Genomic DNA, 26,089 nt, shown 5'->3' with positions numbered 1-26,089 from the left:
AGGGAGCAGGGAGACAGAGAGAGTGAGAGGCAGAGAGGGAGAGGGGTGGGTAGACGACCATGACAGGGAAAAAGAAGTGACAAAAAGAGGGAGAGGAAGAATTGCGGACAGAGGAGATGAAAAAGAAGGCGGCACAGATAAGGAGACAGGGAGAGCGATGCCCAGGAAGAGACAGAGAAAAAGAACGAGGGAAAGAGGGCAAAGGAATATTAGGAAGGGGGGACAGACAGAGAGACGAGCCACCGGTCAGACAGGTTTAGAGGACATCTAAAAAAAACACCATTTCAATAACCAAATGCTACAGAGCTCTTCCCCAAACTTCACATTTTCCACAGAGCAAAGGCACCGGAACTGCCCGTATTCCACAAGCCCCCCTTCCGTTTCAACGTTCACTGCAAACTGAACAGCGCTGACGCGTTCTGTGGAACATGGTGTATTGGGGGGGGGGGTGCAGTTTGTGTGGCTGATGAGGAGGGCTGTGACACTACACTCACTGATGGGGGTGGGAGCGGTGAGGGAAACCGGAGGCGTTGTCAGAGTTGGTTTCGATGAGTTGTGACCAGGCTTTTTATTTTTGGTTCCACTTTTTTTGTTTTGTTAGTGTGTGTGTGTGTGTGTGTGTTTGTGTGTATTGATGGGTTTTGATTTGTACTTGAAATTGACATTGAGGTTTAATAAAGCATCAAAAGTAAAAGAGAAGTCTTTCCACCAATCACAAAGCTGTTCTAGAAGAGGCAGAGCTGAACAGAAAGGGCGCCTGCAGCCTCTTACTTCTTGATGCAGTTCGTCATTAGCAGGTGGACGTCTTGTCTCTCATCCAGCAGTAACATGGCCCCCAAGTACCCTATCCGCTTGTCTGTGAACTTCTGAGAAGCGATCAATTTCAGGCACTCCAACTGAAAAACACACATCCGCCGCTGTTCACTTACAGCACCGGCGCACCGCTACGTGGCTAATGCAGAATAAGGGAATGGGGAAACACATTACAGCAGAAGACAGGAAATAACATCCGGCATCCAAACAGACAAGAACGCAAACTGCCAGAAAGTACGAAAATTGAAAAAAAAACTAAAACAGTACAGGAGTCCCAAGTCGTTCACTTTCGGGCTAGAGAAAAGAACTGGGGGGGTGGGGGGTGTTTTTTCGGACACCGCCCCGCTCCAGCACCGCAGAACGAAGGGTGCGCCTCTCCCTCACCTGTCCGAAGTGTGCGGGGTAGCCCAGCATGTGCATGTAGAGGAGCTTGGCCACGTTCCTGCAGCGGTACGTGTTGTCCTCCTCCCTGAAAGAAGACCGGATAGCAGCGCACTCCTTCTGGATCATCTCCCGCTCCTCGGCCTGGGTGCGAGCCGTCCGGATGGTCCGGATCAGCTCCCGGAGTCTGATCGGAGCTGGCATCCTCTAAAAAAAACCAGGAAGGGGGGGGAAAGTCTGAATGTGCAACCTTCGCTTAAGTGACAAGAAGAAAAACCAGGAAGGGGGGGAAAGTCTGAATAAGCAACCTTCGCTTAAGTGACAAGAAACCCAGTCTGGGGTGTGCAGAATGTTAAGTCATGCCTTCGTCTCTGTTGTGCGACCCCCTTGTAAGTAAGTGTTCTTTAAATCCTGTATTTTGTATAATTCCGTTTTTTTTTTCTGCATGTCTAACCTGTCGTGTTATGTAAGCAGCTACTGTGAGAAAGAATTTCCTCCTTGAGGACAAAATAAAATATCTATCTAGTCAGATTGGCACAAAGACCGGCTGCAGCCACCCAATGCCTCCCCCCACCCCCACCCCCCCCCGGCTGAAACCGTTGGGCAACAACGGCCTCCACTTCCTACCTAAGTCACGAGTCCAGAGGTCTGGATTAAAAGGGCGGGTTTACTGGTTTCCATTTTCAAGGGCGTGTAACGTGCCAGCTCAATGAACGGTGGCTGTCAGGCCAAAGAGGCAAGCGGCACGCTTCACACCAATTCCCATCACACAACCTACACGTAATGCCTGGGGGACATTTTGAAATGGCAAATAAGGCAACACAGAGGTCAGTTTGCACCAACGTAACTGGTTATGCTTACACCAGACGAGGTTTCGCAACCCGGAAACCTGCTCAGATTTTATCACTGTACTGACCAGTTCCTGAAAAATGACTGTACGTGAAGCAGCACCGCTAAGCAGCTTTTAAAGAGAACACGTTTGCTGCAAGTTCAGTTCATCTCTGTTCAAGGAAGCTTCACTTTCCACAGTGGCCTGATCTGACATCGGAATCTTCAGCCTGAGGTAGCGCTCTCTGTGATTTCTGCAGCACATTTCCTCTCTCCACTCTCAGCCTCTCGCTATGTTTGCAGACCCTGAGAGCTCATTTTTCAAAGTGGCTTCGGCCAACTGGCTCCACAACAGCATCTGACAGCCACACAGTCTTAGAAGTCCGATTCCAACACACTAACGTGGTTCAGCGATCAATTGAAAGTTGGCTGTTCATTCTTTCCCCATACTTCCTCAATACTACCTAAACCCACAAAGTGAACAGCACTTTGCCGTATTTGCCCACGTATTTTTTAGCGTTTCTGAAATGAATCAAGTCTGCGCAGCAGAAGAATGGCTGCTGAAATTCCATTCCGTCCTGTGTGTGTGCAGAGTGGAACGCTAAGGTTTCCAAAGCTCCGACGCCTCATTAAAGATTAAAACCAGCACGTGCACGACGGGAAAGATTAAATTCTTCCGCCGTTCTGTTCCGTCCAACGTGCCAGACGCCCGCAACGTCGTTCTTCTACAGAACGTGCAGCTGAACGTCCAGTACGGTAAGCACTGCAATGTTTGGACAAAGCGTCTACACCGCTACAGTGTCGTATGCAGTAGCCTAGCTATAACGGGCGTTCCTTTCAAAGCGTCACAGCTCACGCCACTGACGGGACACAAAGAAGCAGCACCGTCTCTAAGAAGAGCGTTGGGCGTGCAGCGGCCGATGCTCTCTGCACACCCAGCGAAGCAGGCTTGGTCTTTCGCCCGTCTGCGAGCCGCAGAACCCCAGCGGGCAGTCAGATTAGACGAAAGAAAAGCAAGCCGCTGAGGACCCTTCGCGGTTCTTAAATCCCGTTTTATGAATTTTTTGGAGGAACTGCACCTCGAGGTAATACCATCTTACAACAGGTCACTTCAACTCCAGAACAATGGCGTTTTTCTCAGTTTTTTTTTTGTGTGACGCTGCTACACTTTCCAGTCTTTATGCCCGTTCCCAAGCCCCCGAAGCCGTTAGCTTCTGCCTTTACTGCAAGCACAAGGCCACGCTATTCACAAACGTATTCTACGCTCCTGCTGAGGGGGGCGGGTGGCAGCGGAACAAGTGGCCCATAAATGCAAGCAAATGCGGCGTCAGAGTAGACTGTGGTAAAAAAAAAAAAAAACAAATGCTGTGAACTTTAACTCACAAGCCTGGGCGGGCGGGCGGGCAGAGGCCAGGGTCACAAAAGCTGATTTCAGGAACCTCTTGTGCACAAGGACACCCCCAGATGGAACATGGCATTAAAGGCACGCAGCAAAATTGCAAAAAGTTAGCAAAAGCAGCCGTTCAGGCAGAGAGTTCAAGAATGAGTAAACCAGCACAACGGCGGGCGTTTCCAAAGCTTAACGGGCAACGATTGGTCCGCGGCAGAGACGAATCAGGGCCCTTCCAGGAAGCCCACATCACTGAGCAGCCCCAGAGAGAGGAAAAACAGAAGCTAAATGAATAGTGACCCAATACGGACAAGCAACAGGGGAGCAGGAAGTTTCGACACTGACACCCCAACGGGTGCCACACTCGACAGGAAAGGCCAAATTCTGCCCACGTTCGCACCACTCAACTCCTGCTTCCAGAAGCACCCAGAACACACACACACAGACACACACACCCCAGCCTCAGGACGTTACTCATTTGACTTTAAAAAGTAAAGTGACGGCTCTTCCAAGGCAACACACGCTCAAAAACAACTGGAGCTGAGCAGAAAAGGATAAAGGAAGGAACAAAGGCTGTCCTGACTTGTACAGCTGAAAGGAAAGGCTGAGCCGAAACCTCGGTTATGACAATGCAGTGTTCGGTAAATGAAGGTTCGCATCGGCCTGGCAACCAGCCTCGGAGTTCCATAACAGAGACCAGGCGCAAAAACAAGCAAGGAGCCTTACTACGGCTGGCGGCTCAGTGCAACGAGGGGAGAGAGAGACAGAGAGAAAGAGAAAGAGAGAGAGAGAGAGAGAGAAGACAGGAGAGAACGAGAGACAGACCTTCAAACTCATCAGGGGTGAAAAAGGTGAAAAAGATGTGAACTCCCTAGGGGGGTCCGGGGGCAAGCCCAAAAGTAATGTAAGGGGGACATCAGTTCAGGGCACTTAAAAAATTTTTTTTTTTTAATGGTATATGGTATATGGTTTTGAGGACTGCCCCGCTATTGCGGTCCAGCCAAAACTAACTAGCACTTTGCTGTAAGCGGTGGGTACAGACAATTTTAAAATTAGGACGTTGGCTCTTCTCCATTGATCTTAATGGTCTACAAGAAAATAGAAATAATTCAAAATCCATGCCTGCAAATCCATTATTAAAATACTTGGTAGATTTGTTAAACATCCCTGATGGCGTTAATTTCTGCTTGTTTAACGTGACTTTCAAAAGGGTTGCGTTGTCATAAAATTTAGTGTTAACACGTTACTATGGTTGCGGGTCAGGCACTCTTCACAGTAAGAAGAAATTTTAGGATAGGCTTCCAATATTGCTTGTGTCGAAAGTGCTGTGACGGAAACAGCGATAGATTTACCCATGACCCACATCTGTCCAAAATATAAACAAGTAAGGCAGTCTTCACGGTCGGGGAATATTTTATGACAGCATCACCCAGCGAGTGAACACCACAAACGGCGGTGGTGTAACAGTTACCCCCGCCCCCCCCCCAATTTCAAAAACTCATCGGATCTACACGAATCACACAAATGACCTATTTTGGATTCAAAACGGCGAATTTCGCCGAAAAGCAACTAGTTTGCAGGTATGGAGAGAGAGAGAGAGATATAGAGACAGACAGACAGACAGAGAGAGAGAGAGAGAGAGAAAAAACGAGACAGGAGAGAACGAGAGAGAGATAGAGACAGACAGAGAGAGAGAGACCAAACAAGACAGGAGAGAATGAGTGAGAGAGAGAGAGAGAGAGAGAACAAGAAAGGAACAGGAGGGGCTTTGTGACTTCCATCCTAAGGAAGCGTCGCTCTCCTATCCGTTAGCATGCGCCAATATAGCCTACTTGCTACCGCGCAGTAAGAGCCGGGGCATAATTACTCCCGCCGGTGCCCGTGGCCCGACTCGGGCACGCCGTGTTCTCCAGAAGGGGCCGGAGCGAAGGCATTCAGACAAAACAATGCAGATGGACCGGCAGGCAGCCACCCGTCAGCCTGGTCACGGAACACTGGCTTCAACAATGCTCCGCTGTGTTAAATCTGCTGGTCATCCACCCAGAAACACGTTCCTACATCACAGTAACTGCACAGACCCTTCCATTACCAAAAGCATACCTCGGCATTAAAGAGCCAAGGCTTCTTGTGCACTTGGGCATACACTGTACATTTTTTTTTCTTCAGAGGTTGGATAATTTAGTATCCATCAGGATAAAATGCTAAATGCTTAATTTTTTATTTTTTTTAACAACAGATACTGGTAAGTCAGTGAATTCATCATTTCTGTGTAGTAATCGTTCTGAGGGCACAGTCACATCGCGTGCCCTGAAAATTGACTCAGAACACAAAACTAGCCGCCGTAAGACGAGTCCGTAGCTATGACTCAGTGGCTGCAGAGAAGAAATATGCACTTTTTTGGGCAAGGCACAAGGTAATCTTATTGGACACACCCCATTCAGGTGCACAAATATTCATCTAATGGGCGCAGCAGAAAAGTCTTTTCATAGACAGTAAAGTGAAAAGGAGACTTACGATTGTTTTTTCTTTTTTTTTTCTTTATTTTGAATGGGGATAGGTGACCCAGAGCAGACTGTAGCTGGTTGGCTAGCTACCAAGATAACCAGGCACAACTATAACCCAAAACTATAACCAAAAATGAGCACTTTCTATATCAGTAATAGAACTGTTCAAATAATTTCTTCCAGAAATATATGATATTCATTCTACGACATCAAGGGAAGCAACTGAACTAATTTGACTGAAAAACCTAATTTTAATATACACCTTAGATTTCCTACTGACTGGCTATGGAAAACATTGTGGGCTTGTGAGGAACACAAAAGTATTTCGATTTTTAAGCTCATCTACCTTCCCATGATTCATTAATTCAACATTTTCAGCAGCATCCTAGATCAGTGCCTCCCATTTATACATTACTGTAGCAGGTTGACAGCTTACACATAGGCTACCCAAACACTCACTAACTCCAACTGCGCTAATGTGGGTAAATACAGGGGGTAACTCCTGTGCTGATGGGGTAAATACAGGGGGTAACTCCTGTGCTGATGGGGTAAATACAGGGGGTAACTCCTGTGCTGATAAATACAGGGGGTAACTCCTGTGCTGATGGGGTAAATACAGGGGGTAACTCCTGTGCTGATGGGGTAAATACAGGGGGTAACTCCTGTGCTGATGGGGTAAATACAGGGGGTAACTCCTGTGCTGATGGGGTAAATACAGGGGGTAACTCCTGTGTAAATACAGGGTAACTGTGCTATGGGGTAAATACAGGGGTAACTCCTGTGCTGATGGGGTAAATACAGGGGTAACTCCTGTGCTGATGGGGTAAATACAGGGGTAACTCCTGTGCTGATGGGGTAAATACAGGGGTAACTCCTGTGCTGATGGGGTAAATACAGGGGGTAACTCCTGTGCTGATGGGTAAATACAGGGGTAACTCCTGTGCTGATGGGGTAAATACAGGGGTAACTCCTGTGCTGAATGGGGTAAATACAGGGGTAACTCCTGTGCGATGGGGTAAACACAGGGGGTAACTCCTGTGCTGATGGGGTAAATACAGGGGGTAACTCCTGTGCTGATGGGGTAAATACAGGGGGTAACTCCTGTGCTGATGGGGTAAATACAGGGGGTAACTCCTGTGCTGATGGGGTAAATACAGGGGGTAACTCCTGTGCTGGTGGGGTAAATACAGGGGGTAACTCCTGTGCTGATGGGGTAAATACAGGGGGTAACTCCTGTGCTGATGGGGTAAATACAGGGGGTAACTCCTGTGCTGATGGGGTAAATACAGGGGGTAACTCCTGTGCTGATGGGGTAAATATAGTTTGATATCATGCCAGTGGAAAGAGTGTCCAATATATCCCAAACTAGATCTTCACCACCACTATTATCAGGGGATAATGTGGGTACATCGTATAAATACACTTCACTTTATCCAAAGCTCTGCCAATTATAAACCTAGCACAGGCACAAAATAACAGGACTGCTGATAGCTCTCGTGTACACTCACTGGTCAGGTGAATGCAATTACCTCCTCTTACAACGCAAGTCACTCTGGATTAGAGCATCTACTAAATTAATTTAATGGAATGTAATGAACACTGAAGATAATGATGTCCCTGAAACACTCCTCAGCATTCGGGAAAAACAAGCACAGCTTTCAAACAGTGACCACCTCACCATAGATACCATGCTGAAACATGATTAAGATGTTAATTCGTTGGAGACCGGATAAAGCCCAATTTATCCTCGGACACTTTTGACAAAAAACGACAAAAAAGAAGGCATCGAGAGAAACTGCCATTCGTACTTTGGCAAAGGCCTCCAAGGAGGGTTCGGTTGTCTCCTTGGAAACGAGACGCCGAACTCCTGACCATTTGTTTACATTTATAAACCATCCAATCACACTGTACGACAAAGTTGAGCTGCACTTTTTTCAGTGGAAAACATCCGTCCAGTAGGCTTTCATTTCAACCCCAATCTGGCACACCTCACTCTACTAATTAGCAGCTTAGTGCAGATCTCTTGCTGTTGAATGAGGTGCTCTTTGTTAGGGCTGGAATGAAAACCTACAGGACAGTAGATCTCGAGGAACAGGGTTGGGCAGCCCTGTCTTAAACTAATGCTGTCCCCGTTTATGTGAGCCTTTCCAAAATGGAGACCAGTCTCCCCCACCTTGACAAAAACTGTATACGTCAGAATGTTAAAGGAGTACCATGGTGGTTGAATGTGACACTTCCCAGTTGTCTTCAGGCAACAACAAAACAAATGTGCATAATTTTTTTATTCTTCAGTCATTTCAATGTACTTTAAAACATATTTTTCTAAGCCTAAATTTCCCACGATAAAAATTCACCCGAACCGTCTGGGCGTGGTAATGAGAACTGTCAGTTAGCTATGATTGACAGACCATGCCCCGTTACCATAGCTAGCCCCATGATAAGCGCTATTTTTGGGAGACTGAATTTTCACAAGCTAGCTAGCTTAGTAGTATATCAAGTATCGATAGATAGCTAAGGTAAGGACGTTGACTTATATCCAATTATAATTTTTGCTATCTAGCTAGCCAAGTTAAGATAAAAGCACAACTATAACGTCCTCATAAAAGCAAACTAGCAAGCTAACGTTATCGATAACATTGCCTTATGAAAGCGAACCTCCTAGCTAGCTAACGTTAGCTAGCTAGCTAAATGAATTTAACCAGAAATAATCTAAAGCCACTCTAATTTAAGTGAACCTAACGTTAGTCAAATATTTGCATTGTCTGAACAGCAGGACGGTGTTTTCCTGTCAGATTTCTTTACGGGGCGTGGAAATGGGAGTGGTTACTGTATTCGTGACGTAGCAAAATGACAACTTTCTCAACCGGTTGAAAATAGGACGATGAATTTAAAACGCATATTTCTCCAAAAATACAGAACGGACATATTTAATACTTTGCTCATTGTGTTTCTTCAATGCCTCTTGTGCAAATAGCACATAAAACCGAGAAAGTGTGAAAATCACCATGGTACTCCTTTAAAGACTCTTCTCACTTAGCCTAACTCTCTTCTCCCATCAGCACCTCTGACCTGACCACCTGAACTCACCTGGAAAGTCACAAGAAATGTACGCTACACCCTGTTAAATTAGCCAGGTATGGCTGGCAGGCAATCCATCTGGCTAATTTTTTTTTGTTGACAATAATTTATCCACACAAAATTCAACCAACATGGTATAACACTGTAAACATAGGCTACACTACCATAAGAAAATTCAACATGTAGGCTATAAGACGCTTTCCATTTATTCTGAAAGCTTCGGTCTCATTTTTTACAAGCACATGCAAAAATATACTGCAAAAGGTCAATGTACCTTATAGTCAGCGCTACAACACAAACACTCAGCAAGAAAATCTTGAAGAAACTTGAGAGGGGTTATAGGTCAGGCCTTGACCAATGAGACGGCTGCTTTAGGGTGGAACAGCTCAGCTGGGGTCAGCAGTAGCTGTGTAATGCACTGTGACACACCGGGGAGAGGACTTTGTGTGTGCAATAATATCTGCACGGCTTAGCCTCATTTCCTTTAAACTGGTTAGGTGGGTAATGCATGACAAGAGGGAGGTTTTCTGGAATTATGCGTCCATCATCTTTAGTCTTCACTGGAGTGTGTTAAATGCATGTTACCCAGTTTACTTAAATGTGCAACAATAAGCATCAACTATGCAAAACTGTTAATGCACCAAAGTTTACCAACAAAGCCGATCTTTATAAAAACTAAGCCCGTCCACTCAGAAATAAAACTTACTTTACACAACTATACGCCAAACAGAACTTTAGGTTTGTATACAGTAAGCCTGCTAACCCTTTTCAAAACCATAAATTCAACAAACTCGAAACAAATATTTTGGAGAAATCTACAACAGTATTTCACTTATCTGCACTGGAACGAATCTGAAAGAGTACAAGTACAAAGCAAAAAATGGTCATATCAGCTATGCCAAAGGCTGCTGTGTAAAAAAAGGTCAAAAGTAAATGCATCAAACGTTGAGCAGGAGATCCGCAACACATTCGTCATCCAAGAATTATGTACCATTACTCATCATAAAGAAAAAGTGGTGAGTTCATGAACAGTTTTTGGCTGGACGGCAACAGCGGGGCCAGCCCTACAAACGCAAATGTCTGTGAGTGGCTGGCTGACTGACTGACTGACTGATGAAGTTACACCATTGGTCGGCCGGATCACGTGTGTTAGGTCCAGCCATATACTAGGTGTTAACCCGGTCTTGTTTTTTCTTCCAGCATCTGCTGAATGTTTTGGCCATGTCCGCTCGTAAAGCAGAGTGGTTTAAACAGTAAAAGTGCCGAGCCGCGAGTCTAACAGCTACCCTCCCCGCAACGCAAAAAACGAGAATGAAACCAACCGCTGCAATTAATGCCACATCTGTCCTTCTGGCTCCAAACAGCGAAGCTCAAACGAGCGCTGATTTGCATTGTATGACTCACGCAACTCACACCCTTTGGTGATGACAAAAAAAAAACAAAAAAAAAAAAAGAGAAAGAAACAGTGGCCTGCATTTCAAAAGAGAGCCAAAGCTGTCCGTGCCCCCATTAGGCTACCTGCTAACGGCAGACAGGATACCTGGCTAACGTCGTACAAGCTCCAATTATCCGGGCCTGCTCTGTATCAGTGCCCAAGCAGTGGGTCGCAAACGCACACAAAGAGTGAAACGCACCCCGCTAGTGGACCCTTGGAACAGAACACATCACTGGGCCACAAGTGTCTATTTACACCAACGTGGTTCTCTTTTTATCAGGAGGAAGGGGACGTCCTCCTTTTTTACCCAGGCCCAGGGCCCCGAAAGGCTCCGGACCTTTCCGCCGTTTCGGCAGGTTGAGCACGGACGCCGGACGGCAGCGAGGTGGGAGACGCGCTCGCCCAGGAGAGCGGCTGCAGGAGCGACGGCCTCCATCGCGCACGACCGGCAAGACCGGCCTGCACAGCCTCACTTACCCTCCCAGCACAATAAGCCCACTGTTCACCAGCACTGCTGTGCTGGGGGGGGGGGGGGGGATTTCTGACCCCCCGCATTACTGAGCCGTCTAAATCAACCTCCAGCGCTTTTGGTTAATAAGGGACAAAAACCACAGAAAAAAGCACCCTAGTGCCTTTAACGCATAATGAGTAAGTAATCCCCAGCCTGACTTCCCACAGCTTTTAATAGGTAATATTCACCAAGAGAACCCACAGGCTCCTCCCACCGCCCAAACCCAACCCTTCGCTAATGTTCAAACAGGGCTCAGTGCCACCTCCACGGTTACCTGCCGGTGAATCAAACTGCAGACGGCACACAGACCAGTGAGAAGCCCGAGCTGAACTGATGCCGTACGCTTAACTCCGCCCACTGCGCACAGTGCCCGGGTTTCCACAACAGCGAAATCTCCGGAGGATCGGCACGAGGTGCGAGCACGCCCAGCATGGCAACCAGATTGGGGGGGGGGGGGGGGGGAGTAGCAGCGCTCTACGATAACATTTTTTTCCAAGGAGCTTACGTGCAGCAGCACGCCAATGGATCCCAATTAGCAGATGTGTTGCTAAATAATTTTTTTTTTTTTTGGTTAGCACATCAATTTTCAGGACCAAATGCTCCTAAAATGGGAGCACTGTAGAGCCCCAAGCAGACAAATCGTCCAGGTAGAATCATTATCAAATTCAACAGCATGCTTAAATATCTGCAGGACCTGAAGCGGAGACGTCAGATTGGTATACAGGAAGTCTCCTCTGGTGAGGGAAAGCTGTAGAGATGCTGAAAATGTCTTCACTGGGAATTACTGCCCACCCCAATTTTTCAGGTCCAATCCCACAGCTTTTTGGTGCTACGCTAGTCTCATTCCGAGTTTGACTAAGCTTTCACGTCCAGCTCATAAAGTAATTTTACTTGGTAAAAGCAATGAAAGTGCAGAGAAATTTCTGCATTTTCCAATCCAGGAAGAAAAAAAACTTGGGCACAGTGCTACTCTTGATGTTCACCCAGCTGCATTAGTAAAAGACTTCTGATGTGTAAGTCGCATATATACCCTGTTACCGTGCCAAAGTTATGCTTCCTCTGGGCCTTGACAGTCTGCTGCAAAACCACTGATGAGGCACATTTTCTGTGCAGAGTCCAGGAGCTTTGGAGAAACAGTAACCTGGTGTCAAGGTGCTACAAACTGGCATAATCAATGTGAGAGGTTTGAGCCCAGACCCTGCCAAATAAGGTTCACTTCTCCACTAAAAGAAAAGGGAAACCATTTAATATTATGGCCAGAAATTCATAAGCACATCTGTTATGTTTTTTTTTTTAGTCATTCATTTGTTTCTATACAGGTCTCCAACAGCCAGATTAATGGGGGACTCAAATCCCTTCCTATGCATCCTTTCCTTGTTCATTTGTATCCGCTGCACTGAGAAACATCCACGGCCACAGCTATGGGGTGGCTCACACGGGTAAAAGCCCCACTCGCGGTGCATGAGTGTGGTCTCGGATCGAATCCAGCCTGTGCCAATGGGGTTCGCGTCGCCCCAAAGGATATATGGGAAGGGTTCGTTCGGTGGAGAAGGCTGTAGAGATGGGGTTCGATGGCCACCCGGGCGGCCGTGGCTTGGTCTCTGCGTGCGCGTACGATTGGGTGACCCTCCGTCCCAGTTCTGCACATGTGCAGCGCGTGCCATTGGTGTGAAAAGAAGCATCTGGCTGGCACCGCCCGTTTCCGAGGAGAGCCGCTAATTGTCTTCATTCCCCCGAGGCGGCAGCACTGGGCGTATCCGAGCATATTCCAAATTAGACGGTCCAAATTTGGGTGCGACTGGAGATGCAAAAAATTTTTTAAATCAAGAGAAAAATCAGTTCCTGAAAACTGGTGTGGCAAACACAAAAGAAGAAGAAAACAAACATAAAGGTCAGTAAGTGCCTTTCGAAGGCAGGAGCCAAAAAAAAAAAAAAGGGAAACACAAGGGAAAGTCCAGAAAAGGCCTGACTAGAAAAGATCCGCTCACCCCTTGTGAAATCACAGACTCTACCAGATACATGTCCACACATCCAAACCCGCCAGTCAGACATCTAATGAAACAGCCCAGGCCGGAACCTGCACGGTCAAGGCCATGGGCCACAGCCTACGCTCACAGGAAGGAAGATTTACCTCCGGAGCAAATCAGGAGCATTTAAGCAAAGTCTTACAATTCCACTTTTATGGGCATTACATTACACAACACGATTCCCTTACTCCGGGCGACTTACACAGCTCAGCTTTTACACACATTATCCACCGACTCAGCCGGAAGTTTGCCGGAGAAATTCAGGTCAAGTACACTGCTCAAGGGGATGACAGCGGAGCCCCATCCCCAGACTAGACCACACAATGCACACAAACATAAAATACAGAAAGGATTTATTAAATGACAACGCCGCCTCTCTGCAGTTGACCAACAACTGCGGATGAAGGAGCAGCTGCCACAGGAGACCCCCAAAGCAACGCGGGATCGTCCAAGGAATGCACCTTGCCAGAGCCTCCCGCATTCCAGCGGGATGTTGACAGCAGTGCTCTGTCTACAACTGAGCATTCCCCCCCCCCGTTAGAAACTATATCTGCACAAACCCACAGCCTGCCATTGCAACTCCCAGACGTACACATCTCACCCGTGACACAATCTTTTATTTGCGCGATCTGAGTAACAAAACCAAGAATCCATATATACCAGCCTTGTCCTTGATTAGCAAGCAGGACAATTACAAGGAATCCTTGCTATTTAAGATAAATCAGCCGAAAACCCCTGTTAAAATTCACCATACATCACAGGTGTTGATGAAAGAGGATCACCGTGATGGTTTTTGTTTCACAATCGGAAGGCATATATTAACATGTTTCCAAGCTGCAATATTGGTGCCCAAGAGCCATATGATATTACTTGGCTACTAATCATTTAAAAGGCATATAAAACAGTATTTTAGTTCAGCTCATTCACACACAATGACAAATGAAACTGGTTACCGAAGATAGCCAAAACATTTGCACTACTTCTAGAAGCTCAACTGCTTCATATTGCATTTTTTCGATGGGTTCCCATTAGAAGGTCATTCTGGTGACAGAAATATTAACAATTCACGCCATTCCTGGATGTCAGCCCAGCTCCGAAGCAGGTTAGTGAGTATGCAAATTATGAAAACCCTGAAATATACGTAGCAAGCCTATTAAGAGACTGACAACTTCGTGACACCACAGCTCACAGAAATACGTTGGCTAGTTCAGGTGAAGCGCAAAGTAACTTGGCACAGAACACCTATTTCCCAAACGTGCCATTTCGTCAGCTTTCCATTTTCCCCCACGGAATGCCAATATGAATTGGGATGCATTAGTGCGCTCCTAAATTTTTCTACTTAGGAGCACATGTGCTCCTTAGAAAAAATGTTAGAACGTAGAGCTCTGCAATAGGCCCAGATCGAGGTTAAAATATGAAACGTTGACAAGTCAACAAACTTGCTAACATCAACCTCGTTAACTAACTTTTCACTGAGACACAGGTGCCCAAATACAGATCAACCTTGATATTTACCTTTATTATATTGATGTTTAGCTAGATATCTATGCTTAATTTAACGAAAGACAAGAAAATCAGAACTGCGAGTGTTCTTGCTTGTTCTGCACACGCAACGCTAACTGGCTGGACTAGCTCGGCTTGCTAACTAGCTAATGTTTCGTCGCAATGGAACTCGGGTGCAACCCCAAAATAACCGGCTAGTTAGTCTAGCTGTAATTAGTATGTCACGTACATCCGTCAATTTCTGGTCACATCTCATTTTACTAATTTAAAACGTCTTCGCAGGTCTGACGTTACCGTTCAAAGGACTTCATTTTTCTCCGGAACTAGCTAATAAGCTAGCTAATATTAGCTACTGCTTGTACTTGCCTACCAAATAGCTAAGTTAGCTAGCAAGCCATATAGGCCTATATCGGCATCGATTTTCATCACAGCAAAGTTATACCTCTGTAAAAACATCAGAATATTCAGTACAGCACATTTAGATACCAAATCGCACGTTCATTATTCATTAGTAAACCACTATAAAATATGAATACCTCTGGGCTCACGGCAAGCTAGCGAGATGATAGAAGCACCTGCAATTTTAACACAGCGAACACCTTCCCGTGACAGACAACCCCCGGTGTTAGCTAGCGACCCAAAACCCGCAGACATTGTTTTCCGTAACGCCCAGACGTGCTCTTCTCGCGGACGTTGTTTATACGCAGTGCTGTATATAACTGACCCCAATTCAATGTGAATAATACTCACCAGCCGTAATGACACCAGTAAGAAATTTGAATCTTCTCTCTTTGAGACGGAGGGAGAAACAAACCTGACATTCAAAATGGCGGTTCACCCGGCCTCAGCACATCTACCGCAGGCGGAGTGTTACACAGAACATCTCATCAACTTCAAGGTCTGAGAATGTCTGTGGAACAAGACGCCATTTCGGCTCGGCGATTCCGTGCATTCACTGTGTGTTTTGAATTGAAGAATGAGCCAACGTGTCTGCCATAGAACTTCAGTTTCTCGGGATTGCCCACAGTTTCTAGCCCAAGTGGCATGTGTCTTTCATTTGAAATACAGATAAGATATTGGATAGAACCAAACCGACATAAACGTATCAAAATCACAAACATGTCGTGTTAGTGATTGACTTTAATTTGGACATAATGACAAACTGGCTATATTTGGAGAGATCGATACAATCTAAGATGTTCTGGGAAACTGTGTAAGGTACATATAACAAGACATTTAAACTAGCTACGTTCCTACCTAGCTAACATGAGAAATAAAACATATCCACGTGTCCAAAAATGTTGAATCTTTACAACAACAAAAAAAGGAACAGCTGTCATGTCCGTAAAACGGAATGCACTCCTTTTGCGCTAATACTATTCTGTGAATTATTCTGTTGTCATGTGTCGGTGGCGCGGATGAACTTCAATACAAAGTGCCTCTTACTGAGTAGTGCTGCGGTCAGACTTCACCTCGTGGCAGTCAGTGATGACGTCACCATTAGATTTCGTGTCACTTCAAAAGGGAGTCACACTTGAGAAGCCGAAGTACCTGTCTCCCAAAGTCTGTTGCGTGATTGACATAAGTAGGAGTATCCAAACAACAACCAAACAATACAACTTTGATTTTTATTATGTTGGCATTTGACCCAAAATAGCATAATACATGAACCCTACCATTAAAATATTTCAAGTTCCAATCTCATCACTATCTGAAGATGTATGCTAAATGCTACCGTAGGCTTAGGACAGTTTAACTAATTATTTTTGGTAAGGATTTCATTTGCAATTCGAAAAATATATATATATTGGTGCAAGTATGTGGCAAGAAATGTTTTTAAAAAGCTAAATGGGTTTTAAAAGTTGTTTTGCCTAAATGTGTCTGTATTGCAGTTAAACCATGAGTTAAACCCACGGCCTGCATTTAAAATACGTATGGTATCAGGTCACTTTTGGGAAATCCCATGGTACATGTACAGGAAATTTACAGCACTAACGTTATTATTGAATACCGAGCAATACAATATACTACGTGTATAAAATATTCCGACATTCAAGGACTTTGGATTCATGTTCTTACCAAGTAATCATTTCCGCCGCCTTGTGGCACCATGTTAAATAACACCAAGTAAAATATGGAGACTAACTTCCTAAAGTTCCACAAAGAGATATGGGTTCATAACGGGATTCAGCAATCAATTAAATTGCCTTAGGTACCTTATGCACAGATTGGATATTGCATATTGTTGTTCTGAAAATAAACCTGAGCAACCACACAGAGTGATTTATAAATTGACAAAGCAATAATTATAACGACAACACGAACAGTAATCATAACTGGAATAAAAATATACCATGTTGTTATTTTACCTTCTTCTTATTCTTAATACTACTACTACTACTACTACTACTACTACTACTACTAATAATAATAATAATAATCAAGGTGGCAGTAACTTGGCAACGGAATAGAACTTCATTCTTTTTAGGCTTCATTCTTTATAAAAAACCAAAGTGCTCATTACAATAGTTTACCACATCAGTGTAGATCAAATAATGAGCATGACGATTTTTCAAACAATTTCAACATTCCACCCTTTACTGCTCTAAATGATCACACATGATTACTGACTCCTAAACACGAACACTCTAAATAAAAATAAATTATTTATCAACGCGTTCCTTTAAAATATATGCGTTTATTTATACAAAAATGTTCGCATGTGTTTGAGAAAAATTAATCGAAGTAGGCTAAAATCAAAATAGTGAAACACTACATGTCTTGTCGACGGAAGCGTATCCTTTCATTCTCAAACCAATATAAAACTAGTGCATTCAGTGCGGGGAGAAAGCTACAGTACGTTATACTCCAATTATTATTTACCCATCCCATAATTCCTCAGCAGGCGATCTATCCTCTGTGTTTCATTTAAGTGTCGATGGTGTCTCTCTGCAGTGTTTTGGCTAAGCAACAGCGACACGGATTTGGGATTGCTGGGGACTGCACGGCACACAGAACATCACAACCCGAGGCTGAATTTTGTCTCAGACGAGACATTTTTATATGTATTAATTGATCAGTTTGTCCAATTTATGTGTTATTGCAGCAAAGGACTATTTTGGATTATTTATCTTACATTTTTGTTCAATCGCCCCCCTTCATATTAATAAGCTCCGATTTCGTGTGGCAACCCGTCTTTTCATCGTTGACTTGTTCTGGTAGACAATTTTGATAATCACCGTTTTTTTTAATTTATTTTTTTTATGTTTATGCGATCTGAATGCACTCCCAACGGGTGCCTTTTTTGGGAATATATACTGACCAGCAAAATCGTTGAAAACTGTCGGGGCTTGGAGGAGATTCGAGTTTTTTCCTGCCGGGAGCGGGGGTATAATATGTCCAGGCGAAAACAGACCAACCCCTTCAAAGTTAATTGTAGGTATCTCAGGTATTGTACATTATATTTTGCCTGATTTCGTGTTTGTGTGCTGAGATGTTTTTTTAAGGCGCAGTGCCTATATAGATAGCCAGCTAGCTTACTTTTTTGGCTATTTCACTCGCCATTGTAGATGCGCTATTTATTAAGGTCTGTTCGTTCTGTTACGTTATTTAAGTAACAGTGTCGAGGACTTTGTTTTTATTTTATGCCGGAAACTGCTTTGACATGGTTATCTACCTTAAACCCTGTTATTAATATATCCATGAGTAGGATAGCTAGTTAGAATGCATCGACAAGGGGCAAGACATTGCAGTGTGTTTCGCGGAAGCGGTCTCGTTTCAGTGTTGTACTGTAGCCTATGTAATAAGAAAAATACAGCTCAATCTAGCAGCATCATGAAAGAACATTTTCCAAACAACCATAGCTGGCAATAATGTTTGCTAATTTAAAATTGCACTTCAGAATAGATTTGCGCTCGATATATACTTTAAAAAATTCATTTAAACTACAATTTCGCATGAACCTGTTTACTGGCAGTGTGATAAAATGTCTGATTGGGTTTTTTCTGTAAAATTGTGCGTTGCACAGAGAAGTGCATTCGTGTTGTGTTCTTTATCCGCGGTACTTCTCTAAACAACGGCTGCTGTGGATGCTGTGCTGTACAAGCCATCATTAATGTTTTTGGTTTCAAATTTACATGTGCACGAAAATGTTGAGTTATGAAAATAAAAAATGGATAAGCTCATGTCTTGTTATAAAACAAAGTCATATGGGGTTCACGTAAGGAAAGATCTTGAGACGTGTAGTTCACTTAACCACCTTGGGGAGACTGCAGCACACAGAACATTGAAACTTTATTTCATTAAATTAGATTTACCGACTCTGGTTTTCTTTAATTTGGCCGTGCTGGTATCACTGGTTCAGGGTTCACTTACTTCACATAATAACCTGCGTTGTGCTGGTTTAAAAACTTGCTCCAGCATGTTCGGTTCTCTCTCAGCGCTCCTTGCAGTTGGTATACTGCGGTTGTTAATGACTAGCAATCACTTGAGCAAAGCTAGGTCCCGATTTGTCATGTGCATATTAATGGTTACTGCTGATGCCCCCGAGCTATGAAACCTAGTCCTATGAGTCAAGTCCCAAACGTAGCTCCCTCACCTTTCCTGCTCAACAACACTGGTCACATACACCTGCTTTGAGACTGTCAGCATTTCTTTCTTCTGTTTGTTATGTACTTCTTTTTGTATGATGAACGTATTTGCCTCCTTGCTCACTACAAAAGCTAGGAGTCTTCAAGGAGACTTAAGTTTAGACTCCAATCTGCGGTACACGTCTGACCCATTTGACAGTCTCAGTGTAGGACTATTTGCAGTGCCAGGTCGTTGAACCCAGAACTGATGTTCTCAGCCATTTCCCAAACTCTAGCCTACATTTGCAAAGTAAATGTTGAGTCATATATGTCTGGAAAAATCCAATTACAGTCTCGAGGAATGATTATTGCTCTGTCATGAGAAGTGAATTCCCTGTTTTTCTCTCATTTAGCATTCATAAAGTTGTCTCTAGTCAGCAGAGCAGAATAGCTTGAGCGAGAAATGGTTGGGAGAGAGGGCTGTAATTTGACGATTTTACAGTGAAACTTGTCTTTAAAAGAGGGGTGAAGATGAACAGCTATTCATTGAAAATGATGAAGTTATATCCTGAAACTCTTTTGTCTGGCAGCTTTTAACATAAAATGGCAGTGATGAAAACATTTTCTTTTGATGGTGTCATTTTGTATTGTAACTGCCATATTCAGGCTGACATAAATAGCTCATGCTTTTCACACATCCACTTGTGCCCTGTTTGGTAAAAGAATTCTGGTTACATTCTGCACACAAAGTTAATTTACAACAGCCCACCAGGGAGTCAGACTATTAAATCTTCCAGTTACTGGCTCAAATCCTTATTCATGGTGCTGCCACTACGAGTGACGTCCTAGCCCAATACTTTGAGCCACTGGCCTAACTGGCACTGACTACAGCGGCATCAGGACCTTAGCCATGTGAATTAATTGGGGGCCCCAGGAGATGTTCAAGTTCAGCAGGTGAGAGCTTCACTAAAGAGCAAAGTGGGTCGCTGGGACCCTGCTGATGTGTTGGGTTGCTGTGCTTCTGAGCGCCTGCTAGCCCGCGGCAGAAAATATAAGGGGTCAAAGGGCACAAATCCGCCCGAGGGGATTGAAGGCGGTAATCTTGACCAGTTAGCATTCGGCCCCTTGGCTTATTTTCTAAACATAGTGTGTTTTAACAGGGCCTTGTGAAATGTATTTTGGCCTGGTTGACTTAATACCCTCGCTGTCTGCAACCCAACCGATGGACCCTAAACAAAGTGAAGCCACAGGAACGCAACTCGACCCAGCTAAGCACGTACCCTGTAATTAGGGATTGTGGGGTCTGATCTGAGACCTAAATACTACCCTGAATTATCCTAACCTCTTCTCGTGCTAGCACAACAGACCCTGCAAGATATTGACATGTCCCTGTTCTGTGTAGGCTACTTTTTTTTGTTGCTGATTTTAGAAATGAAGACGATGCCTTTTTCCCTTGGAGGAATGATTTTAACTGCAGTGAAAGATCCTTTTAATTGGGCATGCCAGGATCAAATTGGTTTTCCTTTTTCCAGTTAGCTGGCTAACATGTGAAGGGTTATTTTTGGTTTTCATTTTTGGGTGTTTATTTCCATTTGCATTACGTTTCAGAACCGACCGGGTTCCTTTGCTGAACAGTTATCCTGGGAGGACCTCACTAAACAAAGCTTTGGGTTTAGCGGTATTTGATGAAAGAAAGTTTGCTTTATTGAAAGTGGCAGAATTTTAGTGATTGACTGTTTTGGGAATCGTCAAAGCGATTTCAATGAAAAGGATTTAGTGGCAAGATTTACTTGAAACGTGTAACCATAGGGTTCACTTTATGTTTAATGGAACATAGAGTGCATGTTCTTTCGGTGGTTATCTAAGGCATTTTTCTATGGGGGGAGGAGCTCTGTGAAAGCACTGTGTTTGCCAATATAAATATTATCCTGCTGATGTACTCTCTGTGATGAAGACTAGCCCTCGTCCTGTCTGTATTCCAGGCCTGCTAATGTGTCTTATGGCACATACTGTACATACAGTACACCTCAGTCCTGGGTCAGGTGCCAGTGCACACACCTGCTGTAGGATCAGCCCTTGGGAAACATGGCGAAACGGCACGCGGATGTGGTCATGGCACTCACAGTGAGCTGCATCCCTTTGTACACTTCTTAGCAGGAAAAAGGGAAATGTGAAGCCAAAGAGAATGTAGATAGATTTTTGCTGTGAAACGGTGTGATGCTGTGAAATGGTTTTGGTGGACGGCTGACCAGTGGGAGGGCGCTGTAGGAGAGGTCACTTGGAGGGGGTGCGGGGGGGGGTGCGGGGTGCGGGGTGCGGGGGGAGTCACACACATTCTTCCACCCATCTGGGATACCATTCTGGCTCTTTTGAGAGGAAAGAGGAGGTTGGGATGGGGATAATCTGTTCCCTGCATCCCAGCTCCTGGGCTCTGGGGATGGGGGGGGGTGGGGTGCCCAATCCACAACTGTGTGGAAGAGGCACAGAGGCCCCAGTACTTTCCCACCAAAATTTCCTGAAGAGGTGGAATGTGGGGATGGGTGGATGTGTGTATGTAGGGGGGGGGGGTCTTTGGGTAAAGTTGGTAGTTGGATTAAACATCACCCCCGGTGCTCAGTGCTGGAGTAGAGTTTTGGAATTCTGTCTTTGTCTGTTTTGTTTTGTCTCCCTCCCTCCCCCCACCTCCCCACCCCCACCCCCTTCTCTCCTCTCCTGTGTCTGTTGGCTGATGAGTTTGTCTCTTTGTCTGGTTTCAGACAGACACTGCGTCACCTTCTGCCTACAGACTCACAGACTCGCAGAGATAACATCAGAGTGGCAGGAGAGAGGGGGAGAGAGGAGAGAGAGAGGGAGGGAGGGAGGGAGAGAGACAGATGTACAGACAGAGCGCGGAGGTGGGGGATGGGTAGTTCTCTCCCATCAGTCTCTTGCTGTGCGGCGTTTCCCGACAGCCTGTCACAGCGGTTCATAGTTCAGCTGCACTCAGGCCCCACTCAGCCGTCGCAAACAACCAACCCTGTTGCACCGGGCGAAAGGGACGAAAAGTGTATTTTAACCCCCCTTCTGCCTGTGGAATGGTTACTGGAGGATTGCGTTCCACTTAAAAATGAACAGTGGAAAGGTTTATTTAGAACTCCCCCCCCCCCCCCCCCCCCCGCCCGTCCCTTCCTGCCACCCCCACTGTGTTTCTCCTGGATTATACATGAAAGCTGTCATTTATTGCTGGCAGCTCTCTCTGACTGACGTTCACCTCCATTTTGGGGGGGAAAAAAGAAAAGCGCAGGCACATTGGCTGTGGCGCAGAAAGAGCAGGGCCAAGTGTTGTGGAAAAGCTTGACGTTGATGTTTGATGTGGACAGGACGGCGTGTGCCATCTCGTTACTGGCCTGTGCGCCGTGTGGGTTGAGACAGGTTCTCTGGAAGCTGCTCGCGGTGAGTCTGGGCAGAGCCGAGCTTTCAAAGCCCGAGCCTGCTGCTCTGCCTGCAAACGTACGCGGGAGAGACGAGACCAGAAGCGAGCGACGGGTCTGCGCGGCGCCACCTACAGGCAGCGAGGGGAACTGAGGGAGCAGCACTGAAACTCTCCAGTGGAGGGATACAGCATGGCTGTGAAGGGAAGTCTGCATTGGGGAGAGAGAGAGGCAGTTACACTATGGAGAGGGAGGTGGAGGAGGTGGAGGTGTCTTGGAGTGAGAGAGGAGGTCTGGGTTATGGAGAGGGATGAGGAGGTCTCTTTGAGTGAGAGAGGAGGTCTGGGTTATGGAGAGGGATGAGGAGGTCTGTTTGAGTGAGAGAGGAGGTCTGGGTTATGGAGAGGGAGGAGCAGGTCTGTTTAAGTGAGAGAGGAGGTCTGGGTTATGGAGAGGGAGGAGCAGGTCTGTTTCAGTGAGAGTGGAGATCTGGAGTTATGGAGAGGGAAGTGAAGGTGTGCTGGAGTGAGATGAGGAGGTGTGCATTATGAGGAGAGAGGAGGAGATGTGTTCAGTAGGGAAGGGAGCAGGGCCTGCATGCTGCCCAGCTGAAAGGGGGGGGGAGGGGCTAATGGGCTGTGCTGGAGCTACAGAACGGACCACCACCCGTGGGAATGCTGTGTGTGTGTGTCTGTCTGTGTGTGTGTGTGTGTTTATGCATGTATGCATGCACGTGTTTGTATGTGCATGCTCCTGGTGTTCCGTTTCTCTGAATGTGCGGGTTGCGGTGAGAGCCCGTGTTTGTATGTTAGTGCACCGGCCCCCAGTGTCTGCATTTCTGCTCACCGCTGTGCATGATCCTGCACAACAGCAAGTGAACTGAGCTGTGTGCTTTTCAGAACGGGAATGTGGATTTTGCAGTTTGCTGCCTGGCAGTGTGTGTGTGTGTGTATTACAACGTTTTGTTTTGGAAAGAAGTGGTTGTGAAATTATTGTGCACTGCAGAGAAGCTCAAAGTGCTAATTGAAAGTGCTTACTGCTCTTTACTGGAGTTGGTTGCCTCACGTTTACATGGAGTCAGCATTCTGCTATATCTCTGAGAGCAAATCAACTGCTGTCTTAGTCAGACTCTGTTCCCATGGTGATAGTGGATATAGGTAATCCAGGAATGATGTCACCTAACTGAAAACAGAGGCGCTCCATGGATGACCAGAAGGCATCTACAAATCACTGTTCTTAGCCAACACACTTTTTGATTGTCCCCTGTCTCCCTCCCCAGGGCCTTTCCCCCCCGCAGGGCTGAGCGGTCCTGAACTTGCGCTGAAGATGGAGGGCAGGGAGGACCTCGCTGAGGACAGCGAGTGCCACAGCAGCTACTCCCAGGAGCCCGAGGAGCAGGACAGCATGTCGGGTGAGCCCAGAGGGTGGGTGGGCCTGGGTCTGGGCAGGGGGGCCTGTAGTTTGGGATGGGGTCAGCGGGGATTCATTGTACGTCATGTGCTTGGCACCATTGTAATACATGCATCTCTTTTCCTTTGTTTTACTTTTAACCCTTTGAATAGTAGGTTTTTCGGAATGTTTTTTCAAGAGTCAGTGTTCTAGAACTGCATTGCTTACTAAGTAGTGGTGATTGTTGCATCAACAATGGAATGTTCAATTGAGAACATTCTAATCACACGTTTGTGCGCACGTCTGTAGTATTGCTTAGTATTGGAACCTTGGTGAGAGACGGCAGGTGAGCGGATATCCTCTGAGTTAACTCTGAAGTGACGCTGTAGGTGCGCTAACGTCCACGCCATCCCAGTAGAGGGAACAGCGGTAAACAAACAGGTAAAAAGCCTGTGTAACGGGCGGGGCTGCTGTGTCTGCAGACGACAGCGACAGCGACCTGGACAACCCGGGCGAGGACTCGTCCTCCAACAGCTCCGCCGACGACAGCATGACGGGCATGAAGAGCTGCCGGGCGTCCCTGCAGGAGGCCCACCTGAAGGAGGTGAGCCCCAATTCAGCTGAGCGCGCTCAGTGACCCACCGCTCGGGGGGGGGGGGGGGGGGGCATTACGGGACGGAAACGGTTATACTCTAAACCAGGGGTGCCCAATCTTATCCGAAAAGGGCCGGTGTGGGTGCAGGTTTTGGTTTTAGCCTGGCACTGAGACACCTGATTCTACTTGTTAAGGTCTTAAATGGGAGAGGGAGCTAGAGAGATAGAGAGATAGAGAGAGAGAGAGAGAGAGAGAGGACCAGAGCAGAGAAGGTGCCATGGCAGGGCTCAAGACTCAGACCACCCTACACGTCTCGCCCTAATAGACTGAAACTCAAAGTTAAAGTTCTAAGACGGTCTAGTGGGGTTTGCCGTGATATCATTATGGTTTCCACCATCGTTTTTCAGGAGCCTTTATTAAAGGACGCGACGTGCTCTCAACGGTATCTCAGAAACATCTAGTCTCTCTGGCCCCATTACGTGCACTTCCTGCCAGCCTGCCGTCCTCCACAGAGACGTGTTTCTGATCAACAGATGGCTGGAGGAGAAAATAAACGAAGAAGATGGGCACCAGACACAGGAGAAAAAAAACAAGAAAAACATTTAAAATTGAATTGCAAATAGATCGCCACTCTTTATCACTTTATCGCTTGGAAAACGGGAACCACTTAAGTTTTGGCCATCGGCAGGAAGTGCAGTCCTCCTCAAACAGCTCTTTTGTGGGCTTATTTTGGGCGTGACCTTGTGCGTCCCGCGGGGATTCCTCTCTCGCGCGCTGCGGCAGGTTTGCCGCGACACTCCAGGAACTACTCCAGTGCTCCTAATGGCAGCAGGCCTTGGGGTCCTGAGAGCAAGGGCTGCCCTGCATAATGCCTGAAGTAAATGTGCGCTACCACACTGCTATGCCAGACAGTTACTGTGCATACAGCCACCACTCACCCCAATCTGTCTCCCTACGCACACACGCACTCACTCACACACACGTGCACACGCACTCTCACACTCACACGTGCACACACGCTCACTCTCGCACATGCACACTCAGACACACGCGCGCGCATGCACCAAGTTATCTCCCTCTCCCACACCCCATGAACTGGAAACACACTCAGAGATTTCGTTCGCTCTATAACCTCAGTGCACTCAAAGGAGGACACGTCGCGCATGCTAATCCGCCGCCTCACAGAGTTCGGCCTGTTGGGTCCCTCGTCGGTTAGCCCCGCCCCCCGCGCGCTCCGCCGCCGCCGCCGCCGCCGCTAACAGGCTTGCACTTCGCCCCACAGGAGAGCGAGGAGGGGGCCGACCCGGGGAACGGTTACGTGTGCCCTCTGTGCACTCTGGAGTTCGGCAGCGCTGAGCGGCTCGTAGCGCACGTCTACCAGGTGAGCAGAGCGGCGGGGGCAACGGGGGCGGCGGGGGCAACGGGGGCAACGGGCCTGGCCTCTCCCGAAGCCCCCGACGCGCTCCGAGGGCTGTGATCACCTCTAAACCCCTCACTGGCTGCTCCCGTCAGCATGAGCGCGATCGGGCTGGGGGCCAGGGGCTGGGGGCTAGGGGCTAGGGGCGGGGTGGGGCGTGGCCAGGTGATTTGGGAATGGCGATGAGAGGGAGAGAGAGAGAGAGAGAGAGGAGTGAACATATTGTGGTAATGGTGGGCT

General features: G+C 46.5%; 2 protein-coding genes across 6 annotated transcripts in view; one reads left to right on the top strand and one right to left on the bottom strand.

Moving 5' to 3' along the window:
- Positions 1-15,831, bottom strand: part of LOC135255745 (AP-1 complex subunit gamma-1) — a 35,807-nt gene extending 19,976 nt beyond the window's left edge. Inside the window, exons 1-3 of one of the 3 annotated variants that reach the window (XM_064337301.1) lie at positions 15,728-15,831; positions 1,198-1,401; positions 772-896 (exon numbers count right to left, since the gene is read on the bottom strand). In XM_064337301.1, coding sequence (XP_064193371.1) covers positions 772-896; positions 1,198-1,398 — 326 coding nt within the window. In that variant the 5' untranslated portion in view covers positions 1,399-1,401; positions 15,728-15,831. Of the gene's footprint in view, positions 1-771; positions 897-1,197; positions 1,402-15,006; positions 15,165-15,220; positions 15,381-15,727 lie in introns of those variants that run through there. The other 2 variants (XM_064337299.1, XM_064337300.1) reach the window with 2 other exon arrangements.
- A 1,566-nt stretch (positions 15,832-17,397) lies between these two features.
- LOC135255743 (zinc finger protein 821-like) overlaps positions 17,398-26,089 on the top strand; it is a 15,190-nt gene continuing 6,498 nt past the window's right edge. Inside the window, exons 1-4 of one of the 3 annotated variants that reach the window (XM_064337296.1) lie at positions 17,398-17,905; positions 23,728-23,859; positions 24,320-24,441; positions 25,715-25,813. In XM_064337296.1, coding sequence (XP_064193366.1) covers positions 17,734-17,905; positions 23,728-23,859; positions 24,320-24,441; positions 25,715-25,813 — 525 coding nt within the window. In that variant the 5' untranslated portion in view covers positions 17,398-17,733. Of the gene's footprint in view, positions 17,919-23,727; positions 23,860-24,319; positions 24,442-25,714; positions 25,814-26,089 lie in introns of all 3 variants that reach the window. The other 2 variants (XM_064337298.1, XM_064337297.1) reach the window with 2 other exon arrangements.

This window comes from Anguilla rostrata, chromosome 5 (genome assembly GCF_018555375.3).
Source record: "Anguilla rostrata isolate EN2019 chromosome 5, ASM1855537v3, whole genome shotgun sequence".
NCBI classification, from domain to species: Eukaryota; Metazoa; Chordata; class Actinopteri; order Anguilliformes; family Anguillidae; genus Anguilla; species Anguilla rostrata.
Note: the sequence above shows the minus strand (reverse complement) of the source record. Positions and strands in the feature narration are given on the sequence as shown.